At 44.8% G+C, this 17,378-nt stretch overlaps 1 protein-coding gene across 1 annotated transcript in view; it reads right to left on the bottom strand.

Annotated features, from left to right (window-relative positions):
• Positions 1 to 729: 729 nt before the first annotated feature.
• Positions 730 to 17,378, bottom strand: part of SNTG2 (syntrophin gamma 2) — a 503,218-nt gene continuing 486,569 nt past the window's right edge. The window contains exon 23 of the mRNA XM_075595051.1: positions 730 to 1,431. Coding sequence (XP_075451166.1) covers positions 1,300 to 1,431 — 132 coding nt within the window. The 3' untranslated portion in view covers positions 730 to 1,299. The remainder of the gene's footprint in view (positions 1,432 to 17,378) is intronic.

Below are 17,378 nucleotides of genomic sequence, written 5' to 3'. Positions count from 1 at the left end.
AGTATGCAACCATTGTTTATAAATCCATGTTAGAATAAGTTTCCATTGTACATGGGACTATATCATATTAATAAACATAAGCATTATTAATACATGTTTGCCAATATTGATACCATTTTTTGGACCAAAGTTTATGTTCTTCAGATATTAAAGAGAGTATCTGCTTTATTGATCACAATAACTCCTGTTTCAGATGTCTAGTCAAAAAAAAATGTATCACAACACCTTCCAAAAATACATTTGTTTCTCTCAATGGTACTTATAAAATAAACAGCTAATGCTATTAAAATTGATAACACACAGTGAAGGCACAAATAAGTGAAAATATTATGTGATCCTGTGCAGTACCCAATAGGTGAAAGGAAGCACTCACAGCCGGTCTGCTTTAGGAGGACTCCAGCTTGCAGTTATCATCATCCTTAATGCACTATGATCATTGATTACAGCAGACCAGCTGTGAGTGCTTTCTTTCACCTATTGGGCACTGCATAAGATCACATAATATTTTCACTTATTTGTGCCTTCACTGTGTGTTATCAATTGTTTATACGGTACTAGTTACTGTATTGTAGGCTGCACTAAGTATATATTGCATTTGTGTATATGTGAAAACTTTAGTTGACGCTTTTTTATTGTCACCACTGCTATTAAAAATAAGGACACCACCATTTTTAACAGAATAGAAGTGGACAAAAATATTTTTTAAAGTTAAATATTTATAGGATTGCATTTGCCATGGATTTTATAACATGAATGAAAAATAACTAGTTGCATCTTATCAAAATACATAAATACTTGAGCCATTTTTATGATTTCTTCATATATATTTTAAGTATAAACATAAAATGTATTTAGAGAATATCACATTTGAGACTGCTCAAAAGTTAGTGCATCAATGACATATCAAAGTATAACTAGGAATTGATAAAACCCTACTAAGCACGCTACTTACGTATAAATAATGAGACCCTATTTGTAGAGTTCTACATTATCATTTTTAATTCAAAATTGTACATTTCAGCTTTGAAATATCGGAACAGCTATTTTAAAATTCCTTCACACCATAATCTTCTCAGCATATAAAAAACAGGAAACATGTGCTTTAGAGATTTCATGAATTATATTTAAATTAAATGTAAAAAAAATCAGTGAATCTAATTATTTTACATAGACATTCATGAGAACATATTAAAAGCGTTGTTTTGTTTGTATGTTGGCAAAAAGTCATTTGAAATTCCATTGTTCATGAAATAAATTCCATAGGAAAATAGTCCTCAATCTCAGGTATTCCAACTCTGATTACGTGTTGTATATATATTTTCTTGCAATGCTTTGGCTGTCTACAAACATGGGATCCATTGATGCAACCTTAGCTGCAATGAACGAATGAATGCAGTGTAGCACTGATGTCAGATCATTGAACTCAAGCTCCTGAAAAAGAAGAAATAACATATTATTTGTACAAGGTAATCAATGGATATTAAAATATTGATTTAAATCAACTAAGGATATAAATGTTAACCTATATTAAGTGTCTTACAGTATGTAAACTTGCCTTCAATGTGACCATTCCCCAATGATTTATTTCCCGCTTACTCCAGAGGAAGACCACATTGGTTTATTTTGTTAGATACTGTACTCTGAGATGAAGCTCACATTTCCAGCTACTTTCAGGAAACAAATTTTGTCCCCAAAATGCCATGCTTGATTCAAATAATATATATTAATAATAGAAAATGAAAATAATAAGGTTGTTGGTATGAGATCTGATAGTTCCTTAATTAATTAGTAGGCATTATTGGTCAGCACCATTTTTTTGTCTCTGGAGAAGTGAAACTGCATACCTCCTGAACAGTTGTGTACTAGTCATCTACTCCAGGTGTCAACCAGTTCAGGTACAGGATTATTATTTATTAAGGAGACCGTTGCTTTAAGAAGTTACTGTATATGGAGAAACTATGGAGATATTTCACTTACAGTATAACAAACACTGAACAAAAATATAAAAAGCTGAAGCCAGGCCCTACTGCCCATTTCTCAACACAATGATCCACCTTATTCTGAAGCCAGGGCACGTTGGTATGAATGGCTCCCGATAGCATTAACACAGTTCCCTTTTAAATCACTCCAAGTCCTGTAATATTTCCTCCACTTTATTGGGAAAAGGTAGCAGGGTACAGATACTTGTGGATGGTGTGTAGTGGTGATTATTAGTTAGAAACCGGTAAAAAGAGATGGCCTCACCAAGGGTTATAAACAGAGAAAGGTTCTTTACTCACTGTCTCCAGGATTGAAAAGGAAGTGAGGTGCGGTGTGGGCAAAGGAAAAGTCTAGGGGCAGACCATGTCTGAACAAACAGGAGGGGGGGCAGACTAGCCCATTCTGGTGAGGATCTCAGAGACTGCTGTAGCAGCTCACTGATGTCATGCTCGCAGGCAAGGAGTGCAACATTGTAGCAAGCCACGCAGGCACAGTATGTGTCTGCAGACTCCATGCAGCTGGGAATAAAATCTGACAGGCAGAAACTGCAAAGGAGAGAGGGGGGTGAGTCAGAAATGTGGCTCTTGTTCCATAACACTCCCCGTCTGGTATCTGTAGATACCACTATATGGCAAGCTATGTGGAACATATGTGCAATACATACAACATAACAATATACTGCAAAGGTCCATATTTCCATAGCAATGTGATACCGGCTGGTACCACTGGCATCAAAGTCCTTTGGCCAGGCCTTCCAGTAAGGGAAGCCAGGTGGGTGCACAGCTCTTGGTTAGCTTGACGCACCACAATGTCTCTTAAAAGTCCACGGCACTGGTAACCAGTTTTTCCCCATCACAGTCCGATTTGGGCATTAGAAGGATAGTCTCTGTAATGGGTCTTAGGAAGGTTTTAACGATCCCATTCTGGGCCACTCGTACTTCCACTTTGCGAACCCTTTCGTCTTCGCTTGGGATAGTTCTTATTATAAGTCCCATGGGCCATTCATTTCTTGCCACCTGTTTATCTTTCAACAAGACCACATCCCCCACTTGGATATCTGGTTTTACTGTTTGCCATTTGTGGCGTTCTTGAAGTGTCACCAGATACTCGCGTCTCCAGCGGTCCCAAAATGTGTTGGCCAAGTACTGCACCTGTCTCCACTGTCGTTTGTGCATATCCTTAGAATGGAAGTTTTCGACTGGTGTGGAGATGTTCCCTACTTTCTGGGTTAACAGCATTGCTGGTGTCAGAATACTTGGCGATTCTGGATCTGTTGACACTGGGATCAAGGGTCTAGCATTGACTATTGCTGATTTTTCGGCCATGAATGTGGTTAGCACTTCGTGAGTGAGTCGAGTCAGATCGGTTTTTAGCATTATAGAATCCAAGATACGCCGAACCACTCCGATCATGCGTTCCCATGCTCCGCCCATGTGAGAGGAGTGAGGGGGGTTGAATGTCCACGTGCACTCTTGGTCGCGCAGGTATCTTTGGATACTATTGTTTCTATTGTCTTTAGTGTCCATTTGTAATTCCTTGCATGCTCCAACGAAATTGGTGCCACAATCCGAGCGTATTTGTTTAACTGGTCCTCTGACGGCAAAGAACCTTCTGAGGGCATTTATGAAGCTTGAAGCATCCATAGATTCTATAACCTCGATGTGTATAGCTCGTGTGCTCATGCAGGTGAAGAGTACCGCCCAACGTTTGCTGTTTGCTAGTCCGCCCCTAGTTCTACGCGAGATGACCATCCAGGGCCCAAATACATCAAGTCCTACATAGGTAAAGGGGGGTTCTGTATTAAGTCTGTCGACAGGTAGATCCGCCATCCTTTGGTCTTGGCTTTTGCCTCTCAGCATTCGGCACCTAACACATTTGTGGAGATTACTGGCCACGCACCTTTTCATGCCAACGACCCAAATGCCCGCCGCCCTAATGGCGCCTTCGGTGAAGTGTCGTCCCTGATGCATGACTTGTTCGTGGTAGTGGCGCACCAACAAAGTGGCGATGTGATGCCGGCCAGGGATGATAAGAGGGTTGCTTTCCTCCCTGCTCAGTTGGGACTTATTGAGGCGGCCTCCTACTCTCATGAGGCCGTCGTTGTCGATGAAGGGATTCAACTTCCAAAGTGGACTGTTTTTGTTAACACTCTTCTTTCCGCGAATGCAATTGATCTCTTCCGCATATGTTTCCCTTTGAACATGACTCAGAACAGTTTCCTTAGCCTTTGTAATTTCCTCTACGGTGCGCAGCTCTTTGCAGATGTGCCAGCCGTGGCAACCGGTAGTTTTACCGTCTGGTGTCTGGCGGAAGGAGGAGGCTATATGCCCGAGATGGGCTACTGTTCGCAGAAGGGCCGTCCACTTTGAGAAGCGTTGGAATCGATGTGATCCGAATGCGTTTTTGTGCGATACATTGGTGAGTACCACAGATACTTGTGGGGGCCTTAGCTCCGTATCCTTTTCGGGATCCACGAGTTCAAAATCGTCAACTGGGGTTGGTAGCGTTTCCGCAGGCTGCGCAAGAAACATTGGTCCTGTGAGCCACGACGTATTCTGCAGTTGAGATGCGGGTACTGATCTGGTGGCGTGATCTGCGGGATTTTGCTCTGTGGGCACGTGGTGCCATTGTTCTGGTTGGGTTGACTTCCTGATTCTTTCTACGCGGTTAGCTACGTATACATAGAATCTCCTTTTCTTATTGTAGATGTATCCCAGTACCACCTTGCTATCTGTGTAGAGTTTGACGGCATCTGGTTTGCTGTCCATCTCATTCTCGATAAGCTCCGCCAGTTCTACTGCTAGCACTGCACCACACAGCTCGAGTCTGGGTATAGTATGGTCAGGTTGTGGCGCCAGCTTAGCTTTGCCAAGGATGAACCTGATGTGGCAACTTCCATCCACGTCCGTGGTTTTTAGGTAGGCCACCGCTGCTATAGCTTTGGTGGAGGCATCTGAGAACACGCAAAGCTCTTTGATGTGTGCGGCGGTGAGAGATATAGGTGAATAGGGGCGTGGGATTTGAAGTTGCTCGAGGGCTTTCAAGGAGTGTTTCCACGTTTCCCACTCTTTCCGTTTTTCTGGAGGTAGTGGGGTGTCCCATTCTTGTTTTTCGAAGGACATTTCTCTGAGGAGGGACTTCCCTTGTATAGTGACAGGAGCCACGAATCCTAGCGGGTCGTAGAGACTGTTAACGGTGGACAGGACTCCGCGACGTGTGAAGGGTTTTTCTTCGATGGCTACCTGGAACGTAAAGGTGTCTGTTTTAAGATTCCAGCTTATCCCCAGGCTCCGCTGTATGGGAGGCGTGTCGGTCCCCAGATCCAAATTCTTGAGATCTGGTGCTTGATCATCTGCGTGGAACGCCTTCATCACTGTGGCACTGTTGGAAGCTATTTTGTGCAACCTTAGGTTGGCCTTTGCTAACATCTTTTGTGTCCTCTTGAGTAGATCTACGGCTTCATCTTCGGTGGGAACTGATTTTAATCCGTCGTCCACATAGAAGTCTCTTTCGACGAAGCTCCTGTCGTCTTTCCCGAACTCTGCTTCCCCGTCTTGGGCCGTTCTTCTGAGGCCGTAGGCTGCCACTGCAGGTGATGGGCTGTTCCCGAAGACATGTACTTTCATGCGGTACTCCGTGATTTCCTTTTCTATGTCGTCATCTTGGTACCACAGGAATCTTAGGTAGTTACGGTTGTCTTCTCGCACAAGGAAGCAGTGGAACATCTGTTGAATGTCTGCGGTTACGGCGATAGGTTCCTTGCGGAAGCGGATCAGCACTCCCAGAAGACTGTTTGTCAGATCCGGCCCGGTGAGGAGAACATCGTTTAGGGAGACTCCCTGATGCTGGGCGCTGGAGTCGAATACCACTCGGATTTGGCCAGGTTTCTGGGGGTGGTAGACGCCAAACGACGGGAGGTACCAGCATTCTTCGCCTTCTTTCAGTGGGGGCGCCGACTCTGCATGGCCACTGTGGAAGATTTTTTGCATGAAGGCCACAAAGTGTTCCTTGGTCTCCGGTTTCCTTTGTAGGTTGCGGCGGAGCGAAGAGAGCCTAGACATAGCATGGTCTCTGTTGTTTGGGAGGCGTCTTCTTGGCGAGCGGAAAGGTAGTGGGGCCACCCAACTGCCCAATTCGTCCTTGAAGAGCTCCTTATCCATTAACCTCAAGAATTCTTTGTCTTCCATTGATGGCGCCTGTTTGTCGTCGTCCTTTGTTGTCTGGAACACTGTACTCCCTAGGTCGTTGGGGTATTTTCTTGCTACAGGCGCGTCTCCATAGTTCCTTTTAGTCTCGAGCTTCTCGTGGACCTGAAAGTGGTTCGGACAAGGTTTGAAGTGGGATATACGACTGTTCTCCAACAAGTTCGTATGTAGGGCGCCTACGTTGTCGGGTCCTCGTATCCTGTCTATGCATACTTCTCCAACTACCACCCATCCTAGATCGAGCCTTTGAGCGCTTGGGCCGTTGTGGTCCCCATTTCGCTGTTCGCGGATCTTGTGTGCTCTCATGATGTCTCTGCCAAGTAGCAGCAGGATCTGGGCATCTTCGTCTAGTGGTGGGATATGATCGGCAATGGTTTTTAGATGGGGATGGTGTCGCGCCACGTCTGGCGTGGGGATCTCAGTCCTATCTTCGGCCATGTGATTGCACTCGATGAGCGTGGGGAGGGGCATGCTCACTTTGCCGTCTATTGAGCATATGGTGTAGCCATTCACTCTTCTCCCTGTAGTCTCCATTCGCCCTGCGCACGTTCTGAGAGTGTAAGGAGAAGTACTGTCTTGTATACCGAACATATCAAAGAATTCTGACCTGACCAGCGATCGGTTGCTCTGGTCGTCGATGATTGCATACATCCGTTTGGCTCTTTGGGGTTGTCCCTCTGGGTGCACTGCTACCAGACATATTTTAGAGCAAGATCTACCGTCGTTTCCTTCTCCGCATACTTCTGTGCATTTGGATGCTACTGACGTCGGGGGGGGTGTGTCTCCCACTTCTTCCTCCCCGCCCTGCTTTGTCGGAGGGTTAGGGGCTTTGCCTGCTTTGGGCTTCATAGCTTCCGGGTGTAGAGCGGCTATGTGCCTGTCGCTATCGCACTCTGTGCATTTCATAGCTTCTTTGCAGTCCTTGAATAAATGAGTTGTGGAAGCACAACATTTGAAACAGGCTCCCCATTCCCTGAGTAGGTTCTTTCGTTCCTCTATGGGTTTCATCCTGAATCCGAAGCACTTGTTAAGTGGATGCGGCTTTTTGTGGATAGGGCATTCTTTGTTAAGGTCCCTTGGTTTTTTGTCCCTGTCGGCCGTCTGGCTGGGACTCGCGTGGGTCGTAGGGGGCACGTCCGTCCTGTGGACCGAGATGGGTGTTCTGGAGTCCTTGCACCTTGCTGTTGACCTTTCGTTCCTCGGGTGGCTAACGCTGGATGTGGTTTGCGCCCCTAAGACGAAGCTGGGGTCGTTACTTGTCTTTGCCGCTTCGCAGATGAAGCTCACGAAGAATGAGAATGGGGGGAAGACAACCTGCTTCTCCCTTTTGTATTTGGAACCTTGTGAAAGCCACCTTTCTTGGAGGTTGAAGGGTAGCTTCTCCAGGATGGGTTTCACTCCACGAGCTGAATCTAGGGCGTTGAGACCTATTAAGGAATGGTCTTTCCTTGCGGACTCCAGTTCTTGCAGCAGGTCTCCAAGATCTCGTAACTTCGATTAGTCTTTACTCGTGATCTTGGGGAAGCTCTCGATTCTTTTGAAGAGTGAATCCTCGACTGCTTCAGGGCTGCCATAGGTCTCTTCTAGCCTTTCCCACACTAGGTCCAGACCTACTTGGGGTTGATGTGCGTTTGCCGTCCGAAGTCTCTGCGCTTGCTCCCTGGATACGTTCCCCAAGAACTTAACTAACAGGTTGAGCTCTTCCCTTGCTGAGAAGTCCAAGCTGTCGATTGCGTCTTTGAACGTGAACTTCCACGTCCGGTAGTTCTCAGGGCGGTCGTCGAAGCTGATGAGTCCTGCGTGCACCAAGTCGCGCCGGATCATGTACTTGGCTATGTCTGTCAGACCTGAGACGTCGGCGCGTTTGCCCCGTTCTGAGGTAGTTGCTGGGACGGTCTGTGCGGTCGCCTCTTCCTTGGCGTGGACGCGTGATGGCTGCTGGCCAGTGTGAGGGGCTGTTTTCTCCCGCGTGGGTGTACCTGGATTACGAGCCTGTTGTGGTGCATCCGTGTGCGCTCTGGCGTGTGGATCACTGTTGCGGCTGTGGCTATCCCAGGCAGCGTGTGCCATTGACGGAGCAGCGTCTTCTCCTCGTGGTCCTAGCGAGTTTTCGTTGTCTGTGGTGTCACTCCCTCCGTGTTGAGATGGTGCGCTGGTGTTTACACTGAAGAGGCTCCTTACGTAGTCTTCAGTGCGTTGGGCTGGATCCTCTGAAGCTATCCGTCTGTACGGTAGCTCCCCGCCGTCCTGTCTCGCAGCTGCTTCTAAGACTTCGGCTTGGGCTATGGCGGCAGCGGCGTCCTCTTCTTTGCTTAGAGCCTCTAGATCCGCGTCTAATTCGGCCTTTCTACGTGCATTGGCAGCGGCGGTGGTAGCAGCGGTGGTAGCAGCGGCGGCGGCATTGGCAGCGGCGGCGGTAGCAGCGGCGGCGGCATTGGCAGCGGAGGCGGCGGCGGCGACCTGCTCCTCCTCTTCTATGCGCGCCTTTTCTGCCCTTACGGCTGCCTCTCTCCGACCATATTCGGCCCGGGCACGTGCGGCCTCTGCAGCGGCTCTCGCCTTGGTAGCGTTTGTGCTTGCGTTGGACGCGTTAGACTGCGCTGATCTTGCTGACCTTGATGAGTGTCTGGATGTGCTTGAGCGCTGCGATGCGGTTTCCAGCAAAAGGTCCTTTCTCCTACTCTCAGCCTCCGTGATAGTGGTACGTACGCGGCTGTGTCGTGCCAGGTCAATGTTGCTCTGTAAGTCTCTTTCTTGCAGGCTTTCGCTGGTGTTGGCCCTGGTCAGGTAAGTAACGTATGCCTCTGATAGCTCTTGATAACGCGAGTGATCAGTCCTTAATTGCGTTATTGCCTGCTCGAGCTGCTGCGCATAGTTGCCAATACTAGTGACATTGCGTATTCCCAGTGTGGTTGTTTCCCAGGCCAACTCTAATTTAGCGCGGTGCGCTTCAATGTCGCTCTCATATTTTTCGCGGGCCTTTTGTGTCAGTGTGACTGTCCGTTTAGGCCTTGCGCCTGCCTGCGCCTGTTGCAGTTGCGCGGCGGTCTCTGTGTCTGAGAGATCGCTTTCCTGCGTGATGTCTGGTGAGGCTCTGAGTTCTGCCATGCTGTAGGTGTGTGTAGGCCTTTGCCAGTGCGTGTGGCGTGCGGTCTTTTACCTTGTCAGCGATGGGCGTCTGTCTCAGATGATGCCGAGCGGTGTCCTGCAGCGTGCAGCGTTGGGGTAGCTGTACTTACTGGTGTCCGTTGGCTCCTCACTGTTGGGGCTGAGCAGCGGGTGGACTCAGGCAGAGAAAAAGGCAGTTAGTAATTGTGAGAGGAGCACTGCTGTTGCAAGGCTGCTGCGCAGCTTGAGCTACTGGTTGTCTGTGAAAGCTGCAGACTGTGTGCAGTTGCAGAGGCTGCTCTGTGTACTATTAGCAAAGTAAGGCTGCTCACTGTCTTTGCATAAAGCTGTGGTAGTTTGCTGTGTAGAGGCTTGTGGCTCTGTGTAGCAACGTGCTTGTGCAATGTGGTGAGAGACTGCTGATTATTTGCTATGTAGGCTGCCTGCTTGTTCCTTTAGCATAAAGGCTGTGGGTAGCAGCTCCTCTGTGTGTATTTCCCAAGGCACACGGTCCTCTTTTTACTATTCTGAAGCCAGGGCACGTTGGTATGAATGGCTCCCGATAGCATTAACACAGTTCCCTTTTAAATCACTCCAAGTCCTGTAATATTTCCTCCACTTTATTGGGAAAAGGTAGCAGGGTACAGATACTTGTGGATGGTGTGTAGTGGTGATTATTAGTTAGAAACCGGTAAAAAGAGATGGCCTCACCAAGGGTTATAAACAGAGAAAGGTTCTTTACTCACTGTCTCCAGGATTGAAAAGGAAGTGAGGTGCGGTGTGGGCAAAGGAAAAGTCTAGGGGCAGACCATGTCTGAACAAACAGGAGGGGGGGCAGACTAGCCCATTCTGGTGAGGATCTCAGAGACTGCTGTAGCAGCTCACTGATGTCATGCTCGCAGGCAAGGAGTGCAACATTGTAGCAAGCCACGCAGGCACAGTATGTGTCTGCAGACTCCATGCAGCTGGGAATAAAATCTGACAGGCAGAAACTGCAAAGGAGAGAGGGGGGTGAGTCAGAAATGTGGCTCTTGTTCCATAACACACCTAGTCTAACATGGCTTGAGTAATGCCTCTTCTTTGCATGTCATATTCTCACTCTTACTAAATCTTGCTGCTTTTCCCTTCACAACATTTGTATGCATCCTTTCCTCTATTGTTTTACCGCTAAACAGTAATCCACACCCTGATCCTCTCCAGGCTAAACTGTTGTAACTTTCTACTAACCTTCTTGCTTTAGGGTTCTCTCCCCATGAATCTATTAAAAACTCTGGTAGACTAAGTTCACTATCTTAAAGATCTCTTTGTTTTTATCCTATTGAACTCCATTTGCTGGCTTCTTGTCAAATTCCACATCAATCTAAATTATTCCACATTCCTTCAAGGAGCCATATTACTTTATTCACTGTACACAGAGCTCTTTCTACCAAGCTCCAAAAACTTGTCTGAAATATCTAACACACAATTATGTTCCACTCTTAAAATGCACACTGATTGTCTAAGAGCCATGCTCTAAGAACCAATGTACTCCTACTGTAATTGTCCTTCTACTTGTAATGCAAGCATATTGAGATAGGGATTCCCTTCTCCAAATGTATTACTTTTTATGAAGGTATCCAGGTCTTTTTTTTATTCCCCAAATTTGGCCATATTTACGAAGTAGTCCTATGCCATAAAACACCTTGTAGTGCTGAAAGATCCCTTGCGGACCATTCACCATGTAAATACAAATATCCATACACACATAGATCCCCATTAACTTATTTTCATATGGTACTGTAACAGGGCCTTAATCCATGTTTAAATAAGGCTTCAATATAAGTCTGTAGTGGATTGTGGAATCCAGAAGGGACCTGGTTAATTGCAGCTTGACAATTAACCAGTCTCCACCTGGTTAATCAGACAAGTGTAAAAGCCTCCTGCTTGGAACTGACAGGGATACTCTTGAACACAAAGGAGGAATGTGTACTGCTAGCAGGACACCAGGAACCAGACCTGTATACCTGTGCACAGAGGACGTAGGAACCTGCCAGAGGCTGGCCCATCACCGGACCCCAACCAGACTCAGAGACTGACACAAAGAGCCCTTTCTTACAGGTACCTCTTTAGACTTTGGGGTGATAGGTTAGGGTGATCCTCCCAGCCCTGCAGACAGGGACTGGGGCAGTGAGTTAGCCCTTACAAAGGGATATGCTGTTTCTTTTTGTGATTACTGCATTGTTTAAAGTGATGGGCTGAATAAAGCAATGGTTTAATTTCCCCCAAATCTATCTCCCTGGTCGTACCTCTCCACAGGTCTCTTACAGATATATATATAAACATTTGCTTCCCAATAATGTTAAACATCTGCTTTTAGACAATTACCTGTGAACCAAAAGGTATACAAGAACATAATGGCCAGATCCACAATGCTCTGTTAAAGTACTCAACATGACGTTGCCCATAAAAGCACCTGTAAAAGGGACTTATCACTGTTTGAGAGAAACTGCTTAAAATCAGCAGTGTGTTAGTTAATTGCACACAGGCAATCAACCAGACTCCACCTGTATGATTAGGATTCTTAGATAAAGTCTGATGAGAGAAACAGGAGAGAGATACCTTAGCTCACATTTGGGCTGACATAAGGAGAAAGAGGACTGCAGAGATTTCCTTAGCCCACACCTGGGCTGACCTGAGAAAAATATGATGTCTTGATGCACACAAAAGGACATCAAGACAAGGGGACAAGACCTCTATACCTGGACACAGAGACTGCCATAGCACACAAGGATGCTGATCCAGGAGAACAGCGAGGCCGTCCCCTACAGCTACAACAACAGAAACAGATAAAAGACTTTCTTGTTGGACGGTGTGAACAAAAAAAGCACCACTAGTTGTTTGTTTACATCGGCAATGAATGATGTCACTGCACCTAGTTAAACCCCCACACCAATTATTCTTCGAGCCCAGCGCATGCGCAGTGCTATACTTGACAACGCTGGGTGTCAGCGACGCCAGCGGGTCTACCCGCACCACTTTTAATGCGATTGGCGGTCAGAGGGGTGCTGTAAGCAGCACCCTCAAGCGCAACAAACACCTCAGAATTGATATTTAGTAAGTGCATTTACTTATTCTTTTGACTCATTGCGACCTAGGCAATAAGGGTAGTGTTTGTTACAACTACTGTTACTGCTCAGCAGTAACATTTTTGCTATTAGTATAGTTTGCACAGATGATTTAGGTTGAACCATTTAGGTTTTGGAGCCGTTTGTATGTGTGTCTCTTCTATATATGCTGTCCCTGCTTCATTTATAGAACAGAGATTGGGAAAAGACCTTGTGGTCTGAAACGTATGTTGCTCTGGAGCATGTTGATTGCCTGATGATATATAGATGATAAATTACCTTTTTTCTATTGAGTGTTCTGCGAATCTCTCTCTCTCTCTCTCTCTCTCTCTCTCTCTCTCTCTCTCTCTCTCTCATCTCTCTCTCTCTCTCTCTCTCTCATCTCTCTCTCTCTCATCTCTTACAACTCCTGTCCACAAAAATCCATGAAGTTTAAATTAGCATATTTCCCAGGTGTCTCAGGAGTACCTTATTTTTTGTTACAGGTATCTCTCCACATATAATACAAAGGAGTGTTTGGGGAGGTACAGTATATAAGTAAATTGAGTACTTTCTGTTGGATTACAATATGTCAATGCTAATACCCTGTAGGTTAAACAGCTGGGTGTTTTGTTTAGCATATAATTAGTTTAGTTATAATTAGCTGTGTGGCTATGCATTAGCTTCTGGGAAAATTACATCCGTTACTGTTTTAAATAACGTCATGTTATGAGCCCTGAGTTACTGAGGTTTGTGCATCTGGCCTTATGTGATGTATGCAGAAAAAATGTGCAGAACAGATATTTTTTTCAGAACTTTACAAATTATATATAGAGGTATTGCATTTGTACAAATAAATAGAAACGTGTATTACAGTATTAACAGTATTAGTTATATATATGTTTCAAAATTATGTTTGCTTGGGACAACAGTATGACAAATAAAAACGTTTGCTGTCATTTCTCATTTAAAGCAAATAGTTAGGTGTGAGCTTAGTGACCCCCCCCCCCCATCTAAAAGAGGTTTGATGCTAAGAAAATCAAGTACGAATATGTTTTTTTTTTTTTTACTCTTTGAGTGCCCCAAGGAGTCCCCTGAGCATCATAAAGGCCTGAACATTAGGGGCCCTATGACATAAATGGTACATCATGCTAGAAATGCTTATTTTTCAGGGAGAGTATATGTTCCCCACTCCAAGGGAGCAGTGAATACAATCTTGATGACAGTAGAGTATCCTCAACTTTCATTACTGTTTAGGGGACCTGCATGTAATTATATGACTGCTACAGATGCAACAGGTGGTTGAGATCTAGAATACCTGTGGCACGCAAGTGCCTCTTGTCTTCAGGCACTCAAAGGGTTGATAAAAAATATATATTTATCTATATGATCACTATTCAACTCCTACCCAATATGTTGTATAAATAATAATACCTTAATCATATGTTATGCAAATTATAGACAAACTTGCTCTACATTCTGGCCATACATAAATCCTCACTCTCAGGCAAAAATTCTGAACATTAATATTGCCTCCGTACCAAAACTTTGTTTATTAGATTGAGGTGAAGCGGTGGGTGTGTGGAACAAATTTGCGGTTGAAAGAAAAGGGATTGCAAGCCTGAAGTCAGGTTGAGCGGGTGGGGAAGGGGAACACAGCCCAGTTTAGCAGCTAAGGGTGAGCTTGAAGTCTGGTTGAGCAGGGAATGGGAGGGAGGGTAGGTGGGAAAGTCTCGTTGAGTGGCGGTATATAGGTGATGTCAGAAGGTCTCCTGGAGAAGTGGAGCCTAGGCAGCTGCACACAGAGAGACATAAAAGGAGTTGTGCTCCTAACCTGGGGTGCAGCTTCTCCCCATGTACAGTGTGACAACACCAGGGGTTAAATCTTCAGCCCCAGCCTCTCACTGAAAGGACTCTTGGTTTAGTAGTGATATGGGGTGAGTGCGGGCCATTGCATGAGTGAGAGCAGAGGGGGAGCCATCAAAAATATTATAATAAATTTGAATTATTATATTATTCAACAAAACAGTTTCCTCAACTTTACTTTTAACTCCTCTGTCCTGGACATTAATGGCCATGTAAAGCCCGGTTATTTGGGAAATATACTTCATTTTAGTCTAAACCACTGATAATACTATACGGTCTTATAAATGATCGTCAGATTTCCGGGCATTATTCTAGCACTAATGCCTGGAAATGTTGGCATCTCGACAAGTTTTAAGTCTTAGCCAATCAAGCTACAGAGCTGCAGCCCTCATCATACAGACAGAGGAGTTAATCCAGCAACCACATTTCAAATAATGTCCCATTATGCTAGTCTTGGCTTTACTCCTATCAGACAGCTTTTACTAATGTAGAGAAAAAAAGGAGACAAACATACAGTACACTAATACCAGAAAATAACTGTATACGACTGTATATTATTTAAATTATGCCTTATAATGGTGTTAAAGCCATTCAGAAACATAAAAGCCCAATTTCAGTGTCTGGGTGGGACTAATGAAAAGTTTAGGTTTAAATGAAATAATGTAAAGTTAGGTCCCCATGTTAAACTTATCTGACTTTAGTGGATATGCAATGTTATAATAATGCCTCGTTTTCATATCGTTGTCACAAACATGAACTACTCATTTACTATCTTTAAATATCTAGATACTGTAATGTTGTTAGACTCTTATCTAACATGTGGTTTGCATATTGACAAAGTAACATTCAAAATATATTCCATCCCAGCCTAAACCTATTGGTCAGAAAGCTTATTGCACAACAGATGGGTAATTATATCCCCTCAAACCACTCTTCAAACAACATGTTGAGAGACACATGTTCAAAAAGGAGAACACCTGAGATACCTGGGGGGATATATACTGTAGTATATGCAAAGTATATTTATTTATAAAATCTTTTACCAGGAAGTAGTACATTGAGAGTTACAGTACCTCTTATTTTCAAGTATATCCTGGGTACAGAGTTATGATAATATATGGTTGCATTAAATGAACAGTGGTAATGCATTCAGTTTATACACATTTCATTGACAATTAGCGATACAATATGATTATGGGCTTATGTAACAGTTATACATATGTAACCCACTTTTCAGGGAAGTCACAGCTACTGATTGTGAGGCTCCCTGTGAACCCAGGGAGGAGATTGATATGATTGAGAAACATAGAGGATGAGAAGAGTTGGCAGAGGGAGGAGGCAGGATGTGAGAGATAAGGCTCAGAACAGTTAAGGAGGGGAAACAGTGAGATTTCACTCTCCCAAACAGGACAGAGACAGACCCATGTGGTGTCCAACCTATCCCATTTCCATCTCCAGAAGGACCAATAGGTTTTGTGCCCAGAGGGAAGTACCCATAGGAAGTGCAGCCAGGCTATCCTGCCTAGCAAGAGGACAGGTCCAGTGAGTGATCCGGAAGGATAGGTGTCCAGGAGGATCGCTCTGCCACCAAACGGTACCCCTTGTACGAGCTATACCTTTGCAAATTAATCGCCTGCAACTATAACTCTCTATCTGATATCAACGAGCTCCATCGCTGTGCCGACATTAGGATTGTATGTATAATATTTTGGGACACTAACGCAGCGTTAGCTACATGTGTCAGAATACTATATGTCTACAGATTTTGTATGCCATCTGGTGTCCCAAGAGCAGAGGGTCACTGTAATGAAAACTGTAAAGAATTGCTACCCCAGAACATGTGTTGCTCTGGGTTGTCTGTCCTATAGCAGGCTAAACTGTTTAATTTCTAATATCAGGGAGGTGGACTCTGGCCTCCACCTTAGTAACTGCACTACAATGCCTAAACAATTTCCATAAGACCTGTACTGACAAGAATGGTCCCAAGGCATATTGCGAAGGGAATACTAGTGTCAGGTCCAACAGGATCGGAACGGAAATCCTCTGCTATTCAAGCCAGCTGGACTGTTTGTTTGTACAATTGTATTTTAATTTAACATAAGTATAGTCAAGGTTCAGAAGGAAATGTAAAGAAAAGTTTAAAAAAAGGTAAAAAAAATTAGGAAAATGTTAAATAAATTGTCTATATTATTAATGAGAAATAAAAACATATATTTACAGTAGCCTAAAATAGTAACAATCCCCTAAGAACAGGGCGTTTTACTTGAAAATAATGCTACTGTCACGGCCAAGTTTATTCTAACATTTACCCGGTCTCGGCCGCGACAGATACCGGGCGCACGCCGAGTTGTCCCGTGCGCGCGCCGGAGCCTCGGAGGATCGGTCCTCCGATCGGGGCTTCCCCCTCCCCTCTCCGGGTCCGCCGGGTCCCCCGGAGCCCCCCACCGCCATCCCCCAAATTACAGCAACCCAGGGCTCCCTCGGGGAGCCCTAGGCACGCGCGCCATGCGCGCACGCTCCTGATGAAGCGTGACCGCGCATCAATGATGCGCGGCACGCCGAGGGAAAAAAACGAGCAAGCCGGGAAACCTCCCGGCTTGCGGCTCGAGCCAAGTGAGAATAAAGTGTGCCGCCTCTGTACATCTGAGTTAAAGCCCCTGGCTTTGCCTCAGGTTTTCAACTCCTCCAGCCAGGGCATTCTTAGCCAATACTGCCCTATTCTGAGGGGATTATTACTTGAATATTTCATATGAGCACTGCTGTTCTACAGAGTATATTAGAACAATGAATTTAAAGTCCTACTGTATAATACTTTTTTATCATAAAACAAATACATGATTTACAATATTGATTAATTCCATTATATAGCTCTTTATGTCTGCCCTGTAAACGTGAAAGTTACACGTTTGAAAATTAGTTTTTCATTGTTAAGATGTCAAAGTTTTATTGGCAAATAACAATGTTGCATTAATAGCATATATCACTGTCATGTTTTAATGTTCATGCAGAGAATACATCATATGACCCTGCATACCACATTGTAATATAAAGTGTTAGGCATCGCTAGATCATAAATGCATACTTTTATTTCAAAATCTTTTTTGCCAATTTATACAATTGTTATATTGCACTGAAG

The sequence above is a fragment of the Ascaphus truei genome, chromosome 4 (genome assembly GCF_040206685.1).
Source record: "Ascaphus truei isolate aAscTru1 chromosome 4, aAscTru1.hap1, whole genome shotgun sequence".
In the NCBI taxonomy this organism is placed as follows: domain Eukaryota; kingdom Metazoa; phylum Chordata; class Amphibia; order Anura; family Ascaphidae; genus Ascaphus; species Ascaphus truei.
Note: the sequence above shows the minus strand (reverse complement) of the source record. Positions and strands in the feature narration are given on the sequence as shown.